At 36.4% G+C, this 17290-nt stretch overlaps 1 protein-coding gene across 1 annotated transcript in view; it reads right to left on the reverse strand.

Moving 5' to 3' along the window:
• Positions 1 to 17290, reverse strand: part of LOC127649766 (unconventional myosin-X-like) — a 79725-nt gene that overhangs the window by 35256 nt on the left and 27179 nt on the right. The window contains exons 5-19 of the mRNA XM_052134994.1: positions 15363 to 15500; positions 15121 to 15245; positions 13741 to 13754; positions 13551 to 13635; positions 12736 to 12839; positions 12020 to 12149; positions 11580 to 11698; positions 8857 to 9003; positions 8651 to 8751; positions 8467 to 8533; positions 8290 to 8382; positions 7875 to 7943; positions 5221 to 5303; positions 5036 to 5144; positions 3741 to 3821 (exon numbers count right to left, since the gene is read on the reverse strand). Coding sequence (XP_051990954.1) covers positions 3741 to 3821; positions 5036 to 5144; positions 5221 to 5303; positions 7875 to 7943; positions 8290 to 8382; positions 8467 to 8533; positions 8651 to 8751; positions 8857 to 9003; positions 11580 to 11698; positions 12020 to 12149; positions 12736 to 12839; positions 13551 to 13635; positions 13741 to 13754; positions 15121 to 15245; positions 15363 to 15500 — 1465 coding nt within the window. The remainder of the gene's footprint in view (positions 1 to 3740; positions 3822 to 5035; positions 5145 to 5220; positions 5304 to 7874; positions 7944 to 8289; positions 8383 to 8466; positions 8534 to 8650; positions 8752 to 8856; positions 9004 to 11579; positions 11699 to 12019; positions 12150 to 12735; positions 12840 to 13550; positions 13636 to 13740; positions 13755 to 15120; positions 15246 to 15362; positions 15501 to 17290) is intronic.

Consider the following 17290-nt stretch of genomic DNA (forward strand, 5'->3'; position numbering starts at 1 on the left):
AGAGAAAAATACATTCTGAATTACCACTAAAACATTCCCAGGACAGTAAAAATTATCTTAATTCTTAACTGCTCTGTTTAAAAAGTACTTCAGCAGCAGATTACAAAGTTAGAATTAAATCTAAATTAGCTGCATTAAATCAGGCTTACAAATATAGATTTGTTGAATTTGAGTGGATTCATTCTTCAAAAACACTAAGTGGGCCCCCTTTCCCCGTGACCTTGGACCCTGTGTGGGGGTGAGATCGGAAACAGGGCGCTGTGATACACGTTTCTAAATGTCATCTCTGTGGATGAAGCGACGAACTAGAAGGACTGATGAATGAAAGTGAGATGAAGAGATGAGTGGTGAAGGAGCTCTGTGAGAGTGAGCTCAATAACAACTCACTCACTCACTCACTCATTCACTCACTCACACACACACACATTGGTGTGGCAATCCTTATGAGGACTCTCCACAGACATAATGATTTTTATACTGAATGAACTATAGATTCTATCCCCTAACCCTACCCCTAAACCTAACCCTCACAAAAACATTCTGCATTTTAAAATTTTCAATAAAAACATATTTTATGTGTTTTTTTTTTTTAAGTGATTTGAATTATGGGGACACTAGAAACATACTCATAAACCACATTTATTGCATAACACCCTTGTAAATACTAGTTTGTAACCTAAAAAAAAAGTCCTTGTAACCCCGCCCACCCCCCCTCCACACACAGACCATCAATCATTCATTATTGTTAGATACGAATTAACATACTGATACATGCAGCACAAGTCACAGCAGACAGGATCAATGTCAGTGTTTATGACTGTGTGTGTGAGTGTATTTCATGGGGGAAGGGAAGTAAATACAGGAGTTAATGTCCAAAATAAAGTCTCTCTCTCTAATTCGCTCCCTTTAAACATCTCAGATAACTTAGAATACACACAAATAGCTTATGTGCAACTTCATGACATATGTAAATAAACATACTTTAGCTGGAAAACAATTTGGCACCCTGTGTGAAACATTACTGATGTGTTTGTCATTTTCAACCAATTATAACTATAACTAACAAACTATCACAAGCCATTCTCGCAATTTCAAACAATTCTAAAAATAAATCAATAAATAATAATGAAACTTTGCGGAACACTGCAGTTATCATAATTTTGCAGACATCAAAAAGCAAAACATGTTCATTCGATACAGATGTAAATCCCAACAGGTAAAGACATATCTGACCCCCCCATCACAAAAGCAGCAGTCAAATAGAAATGCATACATCTGGAAAAACTCTCAGCATCAGTCTAAACATCAGATCTGTTCTTCTAAAGAGAAAATGTATCTGGCAGAAACTCTCTCTTTCTCAAAACACACACACACACACACACACAAGCTTAGTTTAGTAATATTGAATCTCTTACTGAACAGAAACCTGTCCTTTCTCATCCTGTGACCGTCAGCAACTCCCAGTTTAGCCAGTGATCAACTGGTCAGCTCACACACATATTACACTCATACACACCCCAACCCCTCCAGTCTCATTCAGATACAGCTGGTTGCCATGGCGCTCAGAGCCATGCTGTGCTAATTTGTGCACAATGGGGGAGGGAGGTGTTGCAACGAGGTGTATTATGGGTAAAAAAGGGCAGAAGCCACCCCAGCTGTTTACATTCAAATTAAGTAGGGAAAAGAGAGAGAGAGTGACGTTGAGACAGAGGCACAATTTTCACTTTGTATTAATTTAAAGACACAAAAGAAAAAGACCTCGAGAAAAAGGGCGATTTACCAAAAAGGGCTAAATAGTTGATTGGCTTGTGATGCGCAAATGGCTTGCACGCCTTATATTTAATGTTTTGCTGAATTAAACTTAATATAAATTCAAGTTTTTTTCCCCTTGTAATTCAGTGAATGTCATTTAGAAGTATTTTTAAAAGATGATTGTGTCTTCTTTATTGTCAGTAAGCACATTTAATACAACCTTTCAAGTCGAGGCACATGATGAATAGTTGAATAATCATTCTAAGAATCATTAGAGTAGTCGATTATCAAAATAATCGTTAGTTGCAGCCCTACTTTTTTATATTACATATACTATCATATGTACATATTCTACACAATAATACAGTAATAAAAGAAAGCTAAATTGAAATTCATTCATTTTCAGAGACCAAAACAAAAGCTTTAAAGGGATAGTTCATCCACAAATATTTCCTTTGGGTCATAGATTTCCTCATTGAGAGACCTCAGTTAGTACAAATTGGAGGCAACATCTCAAATACCATCACGCGGAGCACTGGTGCCCTTTTGACCAAGGGCCCATGCTGGACAAGAACATACACCGCTGAATATCGGAGGGACCATTGTACTGTAGAAAGAGTCAGAAGTTTTTAGGAGTACAAAGAGGTCCCAACAGTGTCCTCACTTCCTGCAACGGCTAAAGAAAACAAGACTACCGATTCCCATCTTATCAACATTCTAAAGGGGCACCATTGAGAGTGTTCTAACTAGCGGCATCACTGTCTGGTACGGAAATTGCAGTGCCTTAGATCACAAGACTCTACAACGGATAGTGAATGCATCTGGAAAGATCACCAGGTCTCTCTTGATTCTATCCAGGAGATCTATCATGCACGGTGTGCAGGGAGGGCCTCCAGGATTGTGAATGACCCTTACCACCTATCACACAGCCTCTTTAATCTTCTTCCCTCTGGCAGAATGTATAGGAGTATCTGAGCTAGGTTGCTGCCAGATTGTTCTATAGCTTTTTCCCACAAGCTGACAAAATCCTCAACACTAAGAGGTACTATGTGCAGTATAGAACTGATACAAGTAACTATACACATATGCACATACACACACACACACACACGAACACATTAACGACAATAGAAAAGATTATAAACCGGAATTGCTGCTATTCTATATCCTGGAACACTGCTTAAAATATTGTATGATGCATCATAATGTTTTAATGTGTAATCTGTATAAATTTTCATATCTGGCCATGTCTCATTGTTTAATTGTTTCAATGTGTATGGTGAAAAAACAATTGTCTGTTTTATCTATACAGTGTGGTCTGTGAGAAACAACATCTCATAATTATATTGCATCTGCATATGGTTAAATGACAATAAAACTCCAACTCAACAAATTACAATTCTGTCATATTTACTCACCCTTATGTTATTTCAAACCTAAATTACTAACTTTTTAGTTGTTTCCAATACAAAAACACAAAACACGCATGCAGCCTGACATCTGCTTTTGAGTTAATGGGCAGTCTGCTGAATGGCCTCAGGTCCAGAGTGGACTGAATGGACAAGTGTGTAGAGAGTGTGACAGTCTCTCTCAAAGGGGTCTTAAATCTCCATTCTGACTCTATAATGTCTAATCTCCTCTAATTTACTACTGAATGAATACACCCATATATAGCATCTCTCACTGTGTTTAACAATAAAACAGAACTGCCGGCCTATGTGAGGGGTGGAATGAGTGGAACATATGTACGATCATGATGACAACTGTGACAAGAGTGTGTTTCAGTGCCTGTGTATATGTGTGAGTGAATTTAGCTGTAATTTGGGAACAAAATAGTCTGAGGACCCTGATGCACAGATTTCACAGGCTTTTACTCAAGAGATTATACCCAAATTTGACCAAACCCAGTCCAGTTTAACAGGTTCTTTTTGCGCTCTAGTCAGGTGGCGGACCTCTAATGAATAGATGTCTGTGTGTTTGACACATACCTTGTTGTTGTTGGGTTTAACACAGCGAACAAAGAACGGATTGGAGGCACTTAGGTTGGACATCAGAGAGTGCAATGAATTCTGTGTAGACACAAAAATTATGATTAATAATAAATGCATTCCCTTTACACTAACAATTACAAATATTTTATACCATAAACACTTAATATACTAACTAATAGGGGTGAGGAAAAAAATCTTATTTCGTATTAGCAACCAAATTTCGTAATACGCGACTAAAATGTATATATTTGGCAACTGACTGGTAAATGTTAACATTCACCTCACCAGTAATTGTGTAGTGTATAGTGGTGGAGTGTTCAGCGAGATCCTTTCAATGCATGTTGACAGTAAAAGTTGTTCCGTTTAATGTGTGTCCAAAGATGAGATCCACGTGACCCATTTGTCATTTAATAATGCATTTTTATGTAATACCCTTTCTGTTTTTACAGTAAGTTATTGATAAAAACAACAAAAAAATAAACATTTAATTGTAATCATGTATAGCACAGATGAGATAAAGCCATTAGAGTCCTGTCTCCTGTACATGCACTCATCTACAGACACTCTTTAAGGAAGTGCTGGTTTTGTTAAAGTTTTAGCTTTAGTTTTAGTACGTGTTCCACAAATCAATGTAAATACTTGTAAATAGTTAAAATTATGCAATTAATTAAAAAACAAACAAAATTGAATACATGGATTTGTTCATTTTTAAAAAGCCAAAATGTGACCAAAATGATAAAAAAAAACTAATAAATATCATTGGTAAAATTAATATTTTTGTAATGTACCTAGATAGAAGGTCCCCTATATAATTAACAGCATTAGCTGGGAAGTTTTTTCATATGTAAGCAAAAGGTACATTATAATGGAAATGTACCCATATGAATCAATATCGGAACCAAATCAAATCGAGAGCTAGTGAATCAGAATCGAAAAAACTGTATCAATACCCAGACCTACTAACTAACCCTTGATTTATATAAAAAATATGAGATGAATATACAATCATTTCTTAAAAAATATGCTTTGGATATTATCTTTAGTGGGACAATATGTAAACGTGCTACTTTCTTCTTAATCAATTTTCAGACAAAATTTCAGACACAAAATGATCTAATCTAGACTGTAACCAAACGTGTTATCAATTTTCTACAGTATATGAACATGTGAACTGGAATTATATTTGCATAAGGAACTTATCTGACTTTTAGGTGGAAATACTAATTAATTTACACAGTTTGATTGATTAATCTGATTCTGTCTAAAGCATTATGGTAGTTGTAGTTTCTTACCTTAAACTGAGAGCTAACTGTTGGTCTACGATACTTTGAGCTGCACTTAACTGTGTCCTGCCCTTTCCAGGTGTTCACTCGCTCAAAGAGATCATACACAAAATCCAACCTAAGAGAACAGAAATGTTTGAACAAATAACAACACAGAGGACAGAACAGCAAATCCTCCTCGCGCACATACACACCTGCTCTCCCTGAGTAAGTTGAGAATGTCATCTCTGAAAGTGTCTCTGTTCTTCTCCAGGATTCCTCTGACATCATACACAACCTGCAGACAAAAACAGGATGTTAACCTGATACTAGGATATGGAGCTGTAACTCTGATGCTGACCACATCATACTCTCATTCTCCAGTGAATACCATAAGACATTAGACATCACTTAAAGGAATAGTTCACAGTGGCGACCCATCAGAGAAGGCAATGGAGGGTGAGCCTCTTTAAAACCATATTCAAAATAATTGTAACAACAAAGTGATCAAATTAACAGTTTTAATCAATTTAGCTACTAACATAAATAACTCTGATCCCTTTAATGAAAAAATATGTATTATTATTTTATATTTTTCTTTCATGCAGCGTAGCCCAGATGAGTTCACTGTATGAATCTGTGTGAATGCCAGATGAGGCTTACGCCGTAAAGCCTCTTTTCATTAGTAAACAGACCAATCAAAATGGATATTAAAATCACAGAGCATCATCAGCTTCTATCCAAACTGCAGCCAATAACCAATCTGCATTCATAACAAATCATTAGCAGATGTAACCATTTAAGCCAGTATCTTTTATAGAAGAAATAAAAATGATTGTAGAATCTAAAAACATTTGAAAGACTGAACGACAGGTTCGTATATAAATTAGACTAAATGAAACAGTGGAGGATGGAACTCCCTTAAAACATACTGCATCAGATGAGTAGATGTTACTGTACAAGGAATGGGGCCCTCCATATGAATGCTTGCATTGATCATAGTCTGTCATGTCACTGTGTGATTTGTTCCATTCATTTACTGTATTGACAAAAATTGGGTTGATGATCAAAAAGATAACACATCAGTAGTTATCTTGACTATTTTAAAATATACAAGAGCATTATCAGAAAAAAAAAAACAGAACACAGCATGATATTTGAACCCACTGCAGTCTTTTTTAGTTTGATCTTTCAATACAGATTGACATATTTACCTCCCTGGAAAATTCCCTCATGGACCACAACTGATAGCTTACCCAAAAAGTCCATGGGCTTGAGAGAAGTCCTAGTCAGACATTATTTATTACAAAGTCTGCACTTAAATCACTGTCATGTTAATGTTACACATTTTAAATATAAATAATAATACAATTATTATTTTTAAAAAAGGGATATTCTTTTTCCCTCAATCCCTAAATTGCAGCGCATGCAGAAAAATGTCCTCTCGCAAGACCAGCAAAGTAGTTACGGAAATTACTTCGGGGGAGGTGCAGGAAGCAGATTTCCGAAATGTTGGCTTGCAAGTCACCATGGATGTCTTTACATTTGATTCTTTGAATCTATGTATGCTTGCAAGTTATTCCCCCCCAAATGCAAGCTTTTTCAAGCGCAGGATAATTGCCTCAGGTGAGTCAGGTAGTGTCTTTCACCGGACCATGTTGATGTTAATTTTACTCATCAAAAATGTATGCTTTTGAGCAAGTAGCCTAGAAAATTATTATTTTAGCCTAGGTATGCAAATTATTTTTACCTTGCTGATCAGGAAGGCTATTTTCAACGATGTGCTGACTGCTTAACTGGTTAAACCCTTTTATTCTGTGTGCACCTCATGTATAGAACAAAACATTACGTTTATTGTACATTTCCCACAGCCCTATTTTTTTAATCCTAGCTATTTATTTTTACATTGTAACTGTTATTTTGCTAACATTGTTAACCGAATAGTCATCATATCAGATCACAGGCTAATGCACGTTGTGAAATACGCGGAGGTTTTCAGCGCATTTTCTCTCTCTCGTAGATATGGCTTGAAATAACTGTGAATTATTTTCAAAAATTCCTGTTTTAATATATTAAGTTACTTTTACTTGATGATTTATGTTTAGAACAGGCTATTTGGGTTGCTCTATTGCTTCTGTACTACTCATTCCTTGTATTTACACATTGTTATCAACAATTATGCCTGTATTCACTAAAATGTGTTTAATAAATTCAATGATAATGTAAGTCAAGCATGTTGCAGATAAATTACCTTTTTAAATTAAACTTTGCCATATGAAAATACATAAAAACCTAAATTGAACAATTTGAAAATTAGTAAGTCATCTCATTAAAAAAGCTCAAATTTGATTATTGATATATTTTTATCTTATAGTTGCTGCTAAATGTCAGGCAATATTGGCAAAAGGTTTAACAAAATATTTACTAAAACACTGTGCAGGTGAATAAACTTACTTTAAGATGCCCCAGAAAATCTTCAGCAATATAATTTAATAAATAAAATCTAAAATGAAGGGTCTTTATTATAAAACATGAGAAATTGCATTTTCTACATGAGCAAAATGTCACTTCAAGGGAATAGCTGTTGAAAAATGCTTACTGATGCTAATTTACTTGGTGAAGGTTGTATTAAAGTATTAAAAAAGAAATTTTGTTGGCTGTTATTTTTCTGAAATTTGGTAGTTGGTGCAAAGTACTGCAGAAAATCAAAGTTGTTACATTTGACCAAAGTAATCCATTCGAAATTCATGCCACCCCATTGAAACAGAATAAACACACGCACGCACGCACACACTCCCGCACGCACGCACGCACGCACACACACACACTCACTCACACTCACACACACACACGGGACAGGCTGTTGTACCTCTCCTGCATAGTGCTTGATTCCAAACTGATGAACTGCAACACGGGGTTTAATATAGAACTGATTCCTCTACAGAGACAGAGACAGAGAAAGAGAGTGAGATTGTGTTTGTGACATATTGATTATATTTCCTACATCCAGGGCTATAACCACCACAGATACTGAGGTGTCTTGATCAATGGTCAGTGGTAGATTAATATAGTTTTTCAATGACTAATTCTTAAAACTATACCTTTGCCCCATTCATGATTTATTTTTTGGTTCATATAATTTACATTTATTCATTTTTATAAAAAAAAAAAAAAAAAAAAGGTTAAATTTAAAATGTTGTATCCTTGCCTATAGATCATGCAAATCTGCTGCCGTTCAGAGAAAAGATAATGGATGTATGCATGTTTGAGTGTTTATTACATACAGAATGCTGACTGTGGAGTTTCTCCAGCAGTGTGTCATCTGTGCCTTTAGGAAAATGACTCTCCTCATTGACGAGAGCAAGCAAACCCAACTTCTACAAAGACAACACACATGCACCGACAGACTTAGATCTAGAACAATAGAATCTAGACAGTATTGTGTTTGTTTGAGTCTTTACCTTTTCAATGAGATCAAGGCATTCTCCATTGTCCATCCAGTTGACATCATCCCAAATCAGCCCTTCTCTGTAAGCACAAACACAAACAAAGAGAATTAAGATAGCAGAGATTAAGATGATAGCTTGTTTTACGTATCCCAGTTGGGTCTGACTTGCACTGTACATGTGTTAAATGATCACTCACTTGTTGTACTCCAGCTGTTCAAGTGAGAAAATATGTTTATTGAAATACTCCTGTAGCTTCTCATTTGCATAATTAATGTTGAACTGGTCAAACCGGTTCACCTGAGAGAGGGAAATAAAATAAGAGCAGAGGGTATATGATATCGGATTTTAGGGATTTTCAATGGGATAATACCTGTGTGTGAATCTGATCAGCATTAATCTCACCTCAAAGTTCTCAAACCCGAAGATGTCCAGGATGCCGATGGATCTAAAGTCTTCATTGCCATTGATACGGCTGTTTAATTTACGAATGATCCATGTGAAGCATTGAGAGTAGAGAGCCATCGCCATGGAGTCCCGTGAGTCCACCGCCTATTCAACACATATTAAAATTGTGTTCTGTGAGAGCAGTGATATACACAAATTCAAGTATTTTTTGTGAAGTGAGGTTTGTTAGTCTCTATCAAGAAGTGAAAATTATGAACAGGATGTATAATCAATAATATAATCAAACAAAAAATGCACTGGCGGAAGGAAATTGGTACTTTAATTCACCATAGTGGCATTCAACTGATCACAAAGAATAGTCAGGACATTACTGATGTAAAAAACAGCACCACCACTATTTGAAAAAATCTAGACAGGCCCCATTTCCAGCAGCCATCACTCCTACAATATATCCTTAAATAACCATCATAAATGGCTAATTTTGTACTAGAAAAATCACTTGCCATTTTATCAAACACAGTTGAAAGTTATTTGGTTTGTTAAATGAAGCTTAACATTGTTTTTGTTTTTGAGTTGCCAAAGTATGCAATAGACTGGCATGTCTTAAGGTCAATATTAGGTCAAAAATGGCAAAAAAAAAAAAAACCGCTTCCTCTAGAAACTCATCAGTAAATCATTGTTTTGAATGAAGAATGAAGGCTATAAAATGCTTGAAATTGCCAAAAAAAAAACGGAAGATTTTATACAAATGTGTACACTACAGTCTTCAACGACAAAGGACAACTGGCTCTAACAAGGACAGAAAGAGATGTGGAAGGCCAGATGTACAACCAAACAAGAGGATAAGTACATCAAGTCTCTAGTTTGAGAAACAGACATCTGACATGTCCTCAGCTGACAGCTTCATTGAATTCTACCCGCTCAACACCAGTTTCATGTACAACAGTAAAGAGAAGAATCAGGGGTGCAGGCCTTATGGGAAGAATTGCAAAGAAAAAGAAACTTAAAAACAAAAAGAAAATGTTAGAGTGGGCAAAGAAACACAGTCATTGGACAACAGATAATTGGAAAAGAGTGTTATGGATCTTAACCCCATTGAGCTTTCGTGGGATCAGCTAGACTGTAAGGTGCGTGAGAAGTGCCCGACAAGACAGCTACATATGAAATGTCTCCTGAGTCTCTGGACAAACTGACAGCTAGAATGCCAAGGATCTGCAAAGCTGTCATTGCTGCGAGTGGAGGATTTTTTGATGACAAACAAAAAAGGAGATGTTAGGCAGAATTACAGGCCTAGTTGCCATTCAATTTCATTGTATAGAAAATATTGGAATGAAAGTTAATGGTGACAGACTAACATCTCCTTCTGTGCTCCACAGAAGAAAGAAAGTCAAATGAGTTTGGAATGACATGAGGATTAATAAATGATGACACTCATTTTATTTTGGGTGAGGATATTTTTAATAAAAGGGATAGTTCACCCAAACATGAATGAAAAATTAAGATTAAAAAAAAGAAGATTTTTAGAAGAATATCTCAGTTCTGTAGGTCCTTACAATGCATGTGAATTGTGGCCAGAACTTTGAATGTCCAAAAAGCACAAAAAGGCAGCATAAAAGTAATCCATACGACTCCAGTAGTTAAAAATGTATCTTCAGAAGTGATATGATATGTATGTGTGTTTAAAACAAATTAAAACCTTTTTTACTTTAAATTCTCCTCCCTAACCAGTAGGCGGCAATATGCACAAAGAAAAAAAGTTACATTGAAAGTGGAGATTTATTAAAAAGGGACTTAAATATTGATCTGTTTCTCACCCACACTTACTGTAAACAGCTTCTGATTATATGGCTTTAACCACTGGAGTCATGTGGATTACTTTTATGCTGCCTTTATGTGCTTTTTGGACATTCAAAATGCTGGTTACCTTTCACTTGCATTGTATGGACCTACAGAGCTGAGCTATTTAAAAAATAAAAAATAAAATGTTTGGGGGCCTTGGTAGCTCATCAAGTAAAGACGCTGACTCCCACCACCCCTGGAGTAGAGAGTTCGAATCCAGGGTGTGCTGAGTTACTCCAGCCAGGTCTCCTAAGTAAGCAAACTGGCTCGGTTGCTAGGGAGGGTAAAGTCACATGGGGTAACCTCCTCGTGGTCGCTATAATGTGGTTCTCGCTCTCGGTGGTGCGCGTTGTGAGTTGCGCATGGATGCCGTGGAGAATAGCGTGAAGCCTCCACATACGCTATTTCTCCATGGTAACATGCTCAACGGGCCGCATGATAAGATGCACGGATTGGCGGTCTCAGACGTGGAGGCAACTGAGATTCGTCCTCCACCACCCAGATTGAGGCGAGTTGCTACATTTGGAATTTTCAAATTTGAGTCCACATTGGGAATTGGGCATTCCAAATTGGGGAGAAAAATAAATAAAACATATTTGTTTGTGTTCAACAGAAGAAAGAAAGTCACATACATCTGGGATCTCATGAGAGTGAGTAAATGATAAGAGAATTGTATTTTTGGGTGATCTATCCCTTCAAGTGAATGCAGTTACCCACAGAGTCCTCTAGAGGGAAGGAGAGTTTGGAATCAAACACTATGCAGAACAGTATAGCACCACTGTTTGGTCTTTGGCGTAATTTAGTTTTTATAGATTAAGTTTGATGGGAAACTATGATGTTTGTTTTCTGAGTGTTTGACTGTACAGTATTGACTGTGTTACCTGCTCTACAGTAAGAGGTGTGCTGATCTCTTCTCCTCTGAGGATCATGGATCTGTGGGTCAAAACTTCAGCCAGCTGGGAACAATCCAACCCCAAGAGATCTGCAGCTTTACTCAGAGCTACACACACAAGGTTAAAAAGTCATATATACACATTGACAACTCAGTCACAAACACAAACAGACACACATACATAAAAACGTTTTAAACATAAAACATAGAACATTAAAACAGAGTGATAGAGAGAGAGAACTAGGTGATTCATGATTATAGATTACTAAATTGATATATGATTATAACATTGATTAATGTAAAAACAGGAAAATAATAAGTTAAAATTAAGAAATAGAGCGAGAAATAGAGAAATAAACAGGTGAAGAGAAAAACTGAAAGATAAACACAGAAGCAAGTGACCAAGATAGAGAGGAAAAGAGTGCTCACCCGTTTTAGAGCAGACCTGAGCTCCACCTGCTGTTAAAAACTGAATGTTCCCCATGTGCAGAATTCCAGACAGGAGTCTCAAAACCTCCTTGATGTTCTCTTCTCCAAACTGCATCGTCCTTAGAGCAATCTGACACAGAACACACAGTCAACATGTATTTAAACAGAATGAGTTATGTATTAATTATAAAAAATATAGTTTTAGCACTAAAATCTGACTGGATGAGCCACATTCAAAGTCGTTATGAAGATAACATGCAATACACTTGTGACTGCACATCAACTGAATATGAATGCATAATGCTTGCTTGGCAATTATCAACAGCCTACAGTTAAGCTAATGAACTGTATTATTTGGTGGAATAACTGTTTATTATTGAGACTTAAAGATTATGTAATTTATCATGTTGCCAATATTTAATAAAACAAATATGACATTTGAGTATGTGCATTAAAATAATTTTTCCATAAGGGGTATGCTTCATGTCCTGCTTTGACCATGGAAACCCCTTGTCTGTGGTGAAGTATTTAACGTATGACACAGAGTGGCTTATTGCTTTATTTATATATTAACATTACGATAACATTACAATCACATTTAAGATTGTACTTTTGTGCAGTGTTGGGTGATTTTTTTAAACAGCTCAGTTCAATGTGTGTTTATGAGCTTCACATGAGTCCCACAGCGTTATGTTGTCATGTTGTGACTAACTTACCAGCACTTCCTGAAAAGTCTCAGTGTCATTAATGGCTTTGTCCTTCACACATCCTGACTGACCCAGATAGTGAAAGTTCTCCGGCGGGGAGAGAGAGAACGTCTCTATGAAAGAATGAATTGGGAGAGAGAGAGATTTTAAACAAACTGAAACTGCGTTAAAAACAGCACTGATTTGCTGTGACCTTCTGACCTCTCTATTGAATTGACAGTGACATCCTCATCAGGTGAATCCTGGCCTAGATGACTAAAGAGTGTGTTGTCACCATGAAGTCTGTAGTGAAAAACTGACCCTATTTCTTTTCTTAATACATGTTCCTTGACTTAATGTGCATGATTAAATGATTTTTAAAGTCAAATAAATAAACAGAACTGATCAATACCAATAAATGTCAATACAATGGTATAAGATATCCCTCATCTAAAGCCATTGTGGAGGAAAAACATGAACATTATTTTAGGAGCATTAGACCAATCTGTCCTCATATACTTTTATTTTTCATATTTGATTTTCATACTTTAGGCTGCAAAATTTGTAAGACACGTTTAAAGGAATATTCTGGGTTAAATACTTAATTTTAACTTTCAATACAGAATTCATGTAAATTAAAATACGAGTTTCACATTTCTGCTTTTATACATTCTGGAATCAATAGCATGTCACTGATGTTTTCATTAGTGCAGTTTAAAGTTTTTAAGTATTTAACCCAGAATATTCCTTTAAAGGGCAAGGGGTCTCCAATCTCAAAGACAAGGGTCAAAAAGGCCTGAAATGACAATATGTGGACAACATAGAGGCAGACAGAACACACTCACCCCTCTGTTCTGCATTGGTTCCAGCCAACAGAGCATAGAATATGTGATAATTTCTTTCACCAGGATTCTGACGCACAACTCGATTCTGACATAAACACACATAAACAATAAATGCAGAGTCTGTAACAACTACTGATTAGTGACCCACAAACCTGAAAACATGCAAAATTCCACATTTGAAAAATCTCACCTTTTCTAGTAGGTCTGTTTGTTGAAAATAACGAGTCAAGGAAAATAAAGTGGATTAACATCACTGCATTACATTTTCTGTACTTAAATTATAAAAGCACTGTAATTACACATACACATAGATTGTGACCACATTCCATTACAGACATTACAGAACAATGTTCTGTTACTGCTAATTTTCTGTAAAGCTGCTTTGAAACTATGTGTATTGTGAAAAGCTCTGTACAAACAAATGACTCTGGCCGAAAGTTATTTCTGCTCTTATCGGAGTATGCTTGTACGCCAGTGTTTTGTGAAGGTTCTTTAGAAGCAATCTAGATAACGTCATTAATTATGACTAACTTTTGTTTCCTTAGTGTTTAGTCACCTTGAATCACTGGATGTTTTGGATAAAATAGACTAGATAATTTTTTCTAGACTTTAAAAATCTGTTTTTGTACATTATTATTCTGCATTTCCAAAAATCAGCAATCTGCAATTAGATTGTCATGTGGACATCATACTGGAAAGCATGCTGAACCAGGGGGATTTTGATTTTGTGAAAAATAACGATTAATTGGTCAATAGCTTTTAAAACTGTATAATAATAAAACAATGTATTAAAAAAGTATTTCCTTTCCTGCATAGCGTGAGACTTTTACTATAACACCCCCCAAAAAAAAAATCGGTCTACCTCTAGCTATGTGCACACATAATGAGAGCTGACAAGAACAGACAGCTCATACACACACACACACACACACACACACACACACACACACACACACACACACACACATGTTGTGTTTCCATGTTTTATGGGGACTTTCCATAGACATAATGATTTTTATACTGTACAAACTATAGATTCTATTCCCTAAACCTAACCCTCACAGAAAACGTTCTGAATTTTTACATTTTCAATAAAACATCATTTATGTAAACACACACACACACACACACACACACACACACACACACACACACACACACACACACACACACACACACACACACACAAACACACACACACACATGTTGTGTTTCCATGTTTTATGGGGACTTTCCATAGACATAATGGTTTTTATACTGTACAAACTTTATATTCTATCCCCTAAACCTAACCCTACCCCTAAACCTAACCCTCACAGAAAACATTCTGCATTTCAAAAAACATAATTTAGTATGATTTATAAGCTGTTTTCCTCATGGGGACCGACAAAATGTCCCCACAAGGTCAAAAATTTCGGGTTTTACTATCCTTATGGGGACATTTGGTACCCACAAAGTGATAAATACACACTCACACACACACACACACACACACACACACACACACACACACACACACACACACACACACACACACACACAAACAGTTACACAAACATTTAGAGGATACAGTCTGTTATCTTTCCTCCCTGGATGTTTCCGTGCTGGCTGAAATTAAGTTGGATGAATTTCCCAAATCGACTAGAATTGTTATTATGAACCGTTTTAGCATTTCCAAAAGCCTCCATTATAGGACTACAGAGAGAGAGAGAGAGAGAGAGAGATACAGACAGACAAATAAAGACAGAGACATTAGTGTGTGAATTCTGCATAAATACTGCATATTGTGTATTATGTAGTGTGTGCATGCACCTGCTCTCCAGAATTGCCTCTTCTACATGAGATGATGCAGCCTTTGTTGCTGAGAGCTCCACACTTTGCTGACTCATTGCAGACAGAAAGCGCAGAATCAGCTTCGTACTCTCCGTTTTACCTGCTCCACTCTCCCCACTGAAACACAGATGCACATACACAGACATAGAAAAATGTCAGCGCTGAGGGTTTAGAAAGAATTGTAATGATCTGATGTGGTCAGCTGAGGGAAGCTACATTCAGGTTTACTTTTAAGATTCAAGAAGCTTTACCTTGGTATGATGAAAAGGGTTTACATTGCTAAAGTTTGAATAAATATTAGATGTACATACAGTGTGGTCAAAAAGTCTGAGACCAACAGTGAAATAGTTTATCAAATTACAAGTTATATTAAAGTTGAACTTTGGTATGTCCTCTTGATTAAATGATAGCATGCACTCAAGCTGGCATGAACTCTACAAGTTTGTGCAAAAATCAATTTTTTCCCAGACAGATTTGAGAATGTTTTGAGAAAATCAGAAATTTTTTTTCAAAGGATTTAACATGTTCAAAGTCACACAGTTGCTTATTTGTGAAAAAATTATTACACAATGTTATATATGTTGTATTCATTATGTCATAACAAGAGCTGTCAAAATTAACACGCTAACGCATGCAAATACTTGAATTTTTTTTTAAACGCATTTAATGTTAATACAGCATAAACCAGCATAAATTCTTGTTGGAGGGGTGGAACCTTTGCAATGTGTCTGCCCGGAGTCATTACCCTGATGCACACACCACAAACACACAGCAGTGATTCAGTATCAGTGACAACGTGATGGGGAAAGGAGCTCTTAATGCTATTTGTTGTATAAAACAAGCCTAGATGGAACAGAACAGAGTATGACAGAAATAAAGTATTTTTCAGTAAGGAGCATTTTAATACCACAGAAGCACGCCAAGTTTTAACTATCAACAAAACGCAGCATGAGACATTTTTGCCTGCACGCGCTTTTCATGTGGAGTTTGGCGCTTGACGCTGGTGCTGACACCCTGACCCAAATCATGAACATGGCTTCATGATTAATGCCCATTGCAATGAATTCTCAACCTATGAGGAGACTATAATCAGACAACCTCCAAATTAGGACAGGAAAATAAGTATATTTAGAGTCAAATTTCAGCACGAAATCTATGATTTCCACAAAAACGTTATGCAGTTAACCATGATTAAAAATCTTAATCGACTGACAGCTCTTGTCATAACATTAAACTTTGTATATTTGCAGGTTTAAATAGGATTTTGAATCCAAGATTATCAATGAGGTCTCAGACTGTTGCACCCCACTGTATACACATATTCACAAAATAAAGGTATTACTGAAAAGTTATGTCTTCTTGTCATATGAAATGAGGAACCAGTGGGGCACAAACACAAAGCTGAAAGTTGACAGCTTTGCACAGATATGAGTTTAAGAAGTTTCTACCCCATTTCTTTTGCAGTGTCTCCTTTTGGTAGCTCTATTTGTCTCTGTCCGCATGTTTGCTGAGGCTCTGTATGCTGAGGGCTTTTCTTAGTCTAGCGTTGGTCACAGTTGTCAGGTATGCTGCCAATTTGTATTCTCTATGCAGGCTGCTAGGCTTTCACTAAAGCTGATGAGAGATCTGCAGCACAATCTGTGCAGTGTGGAGGATAAACACAGCAGTCTGTAACCCTTGACCTCTGCATGCTTGTGTAATGAGTGCTGTCAGACAGCCATGAGTTTGACCTCACACCCTAGCGAAAGCTCAGAGGTATAGGCTAAGGTCAAGGTTAGGATTTTAGTGATCAGACTGCCTGAAAATAAGATGAAAATAAAAACAAAAGTGGGTAAACCTTTTTCACGGTTAGTTAGTTAAAGCTGAAGTGAGTAATTTTTTTACATGAAGACAACTATAAGTAATTC

Source organism: Xyrauchen texanus, chromosome 9 (genome assembly GCF_025860055.1).
Source record: "Xyrauchen texanus isolate HMW12.3.18 chromosome 9, RBS_HiC_50CHRs, whole genome shotgun sequence".
Taxonomy (NCBI): Eukaryota; Metazoa; Chordata; class Actinopteri; order Cypriniformes; family Catostomidae; genus Xyrauchen; species Xyrauchen texanus.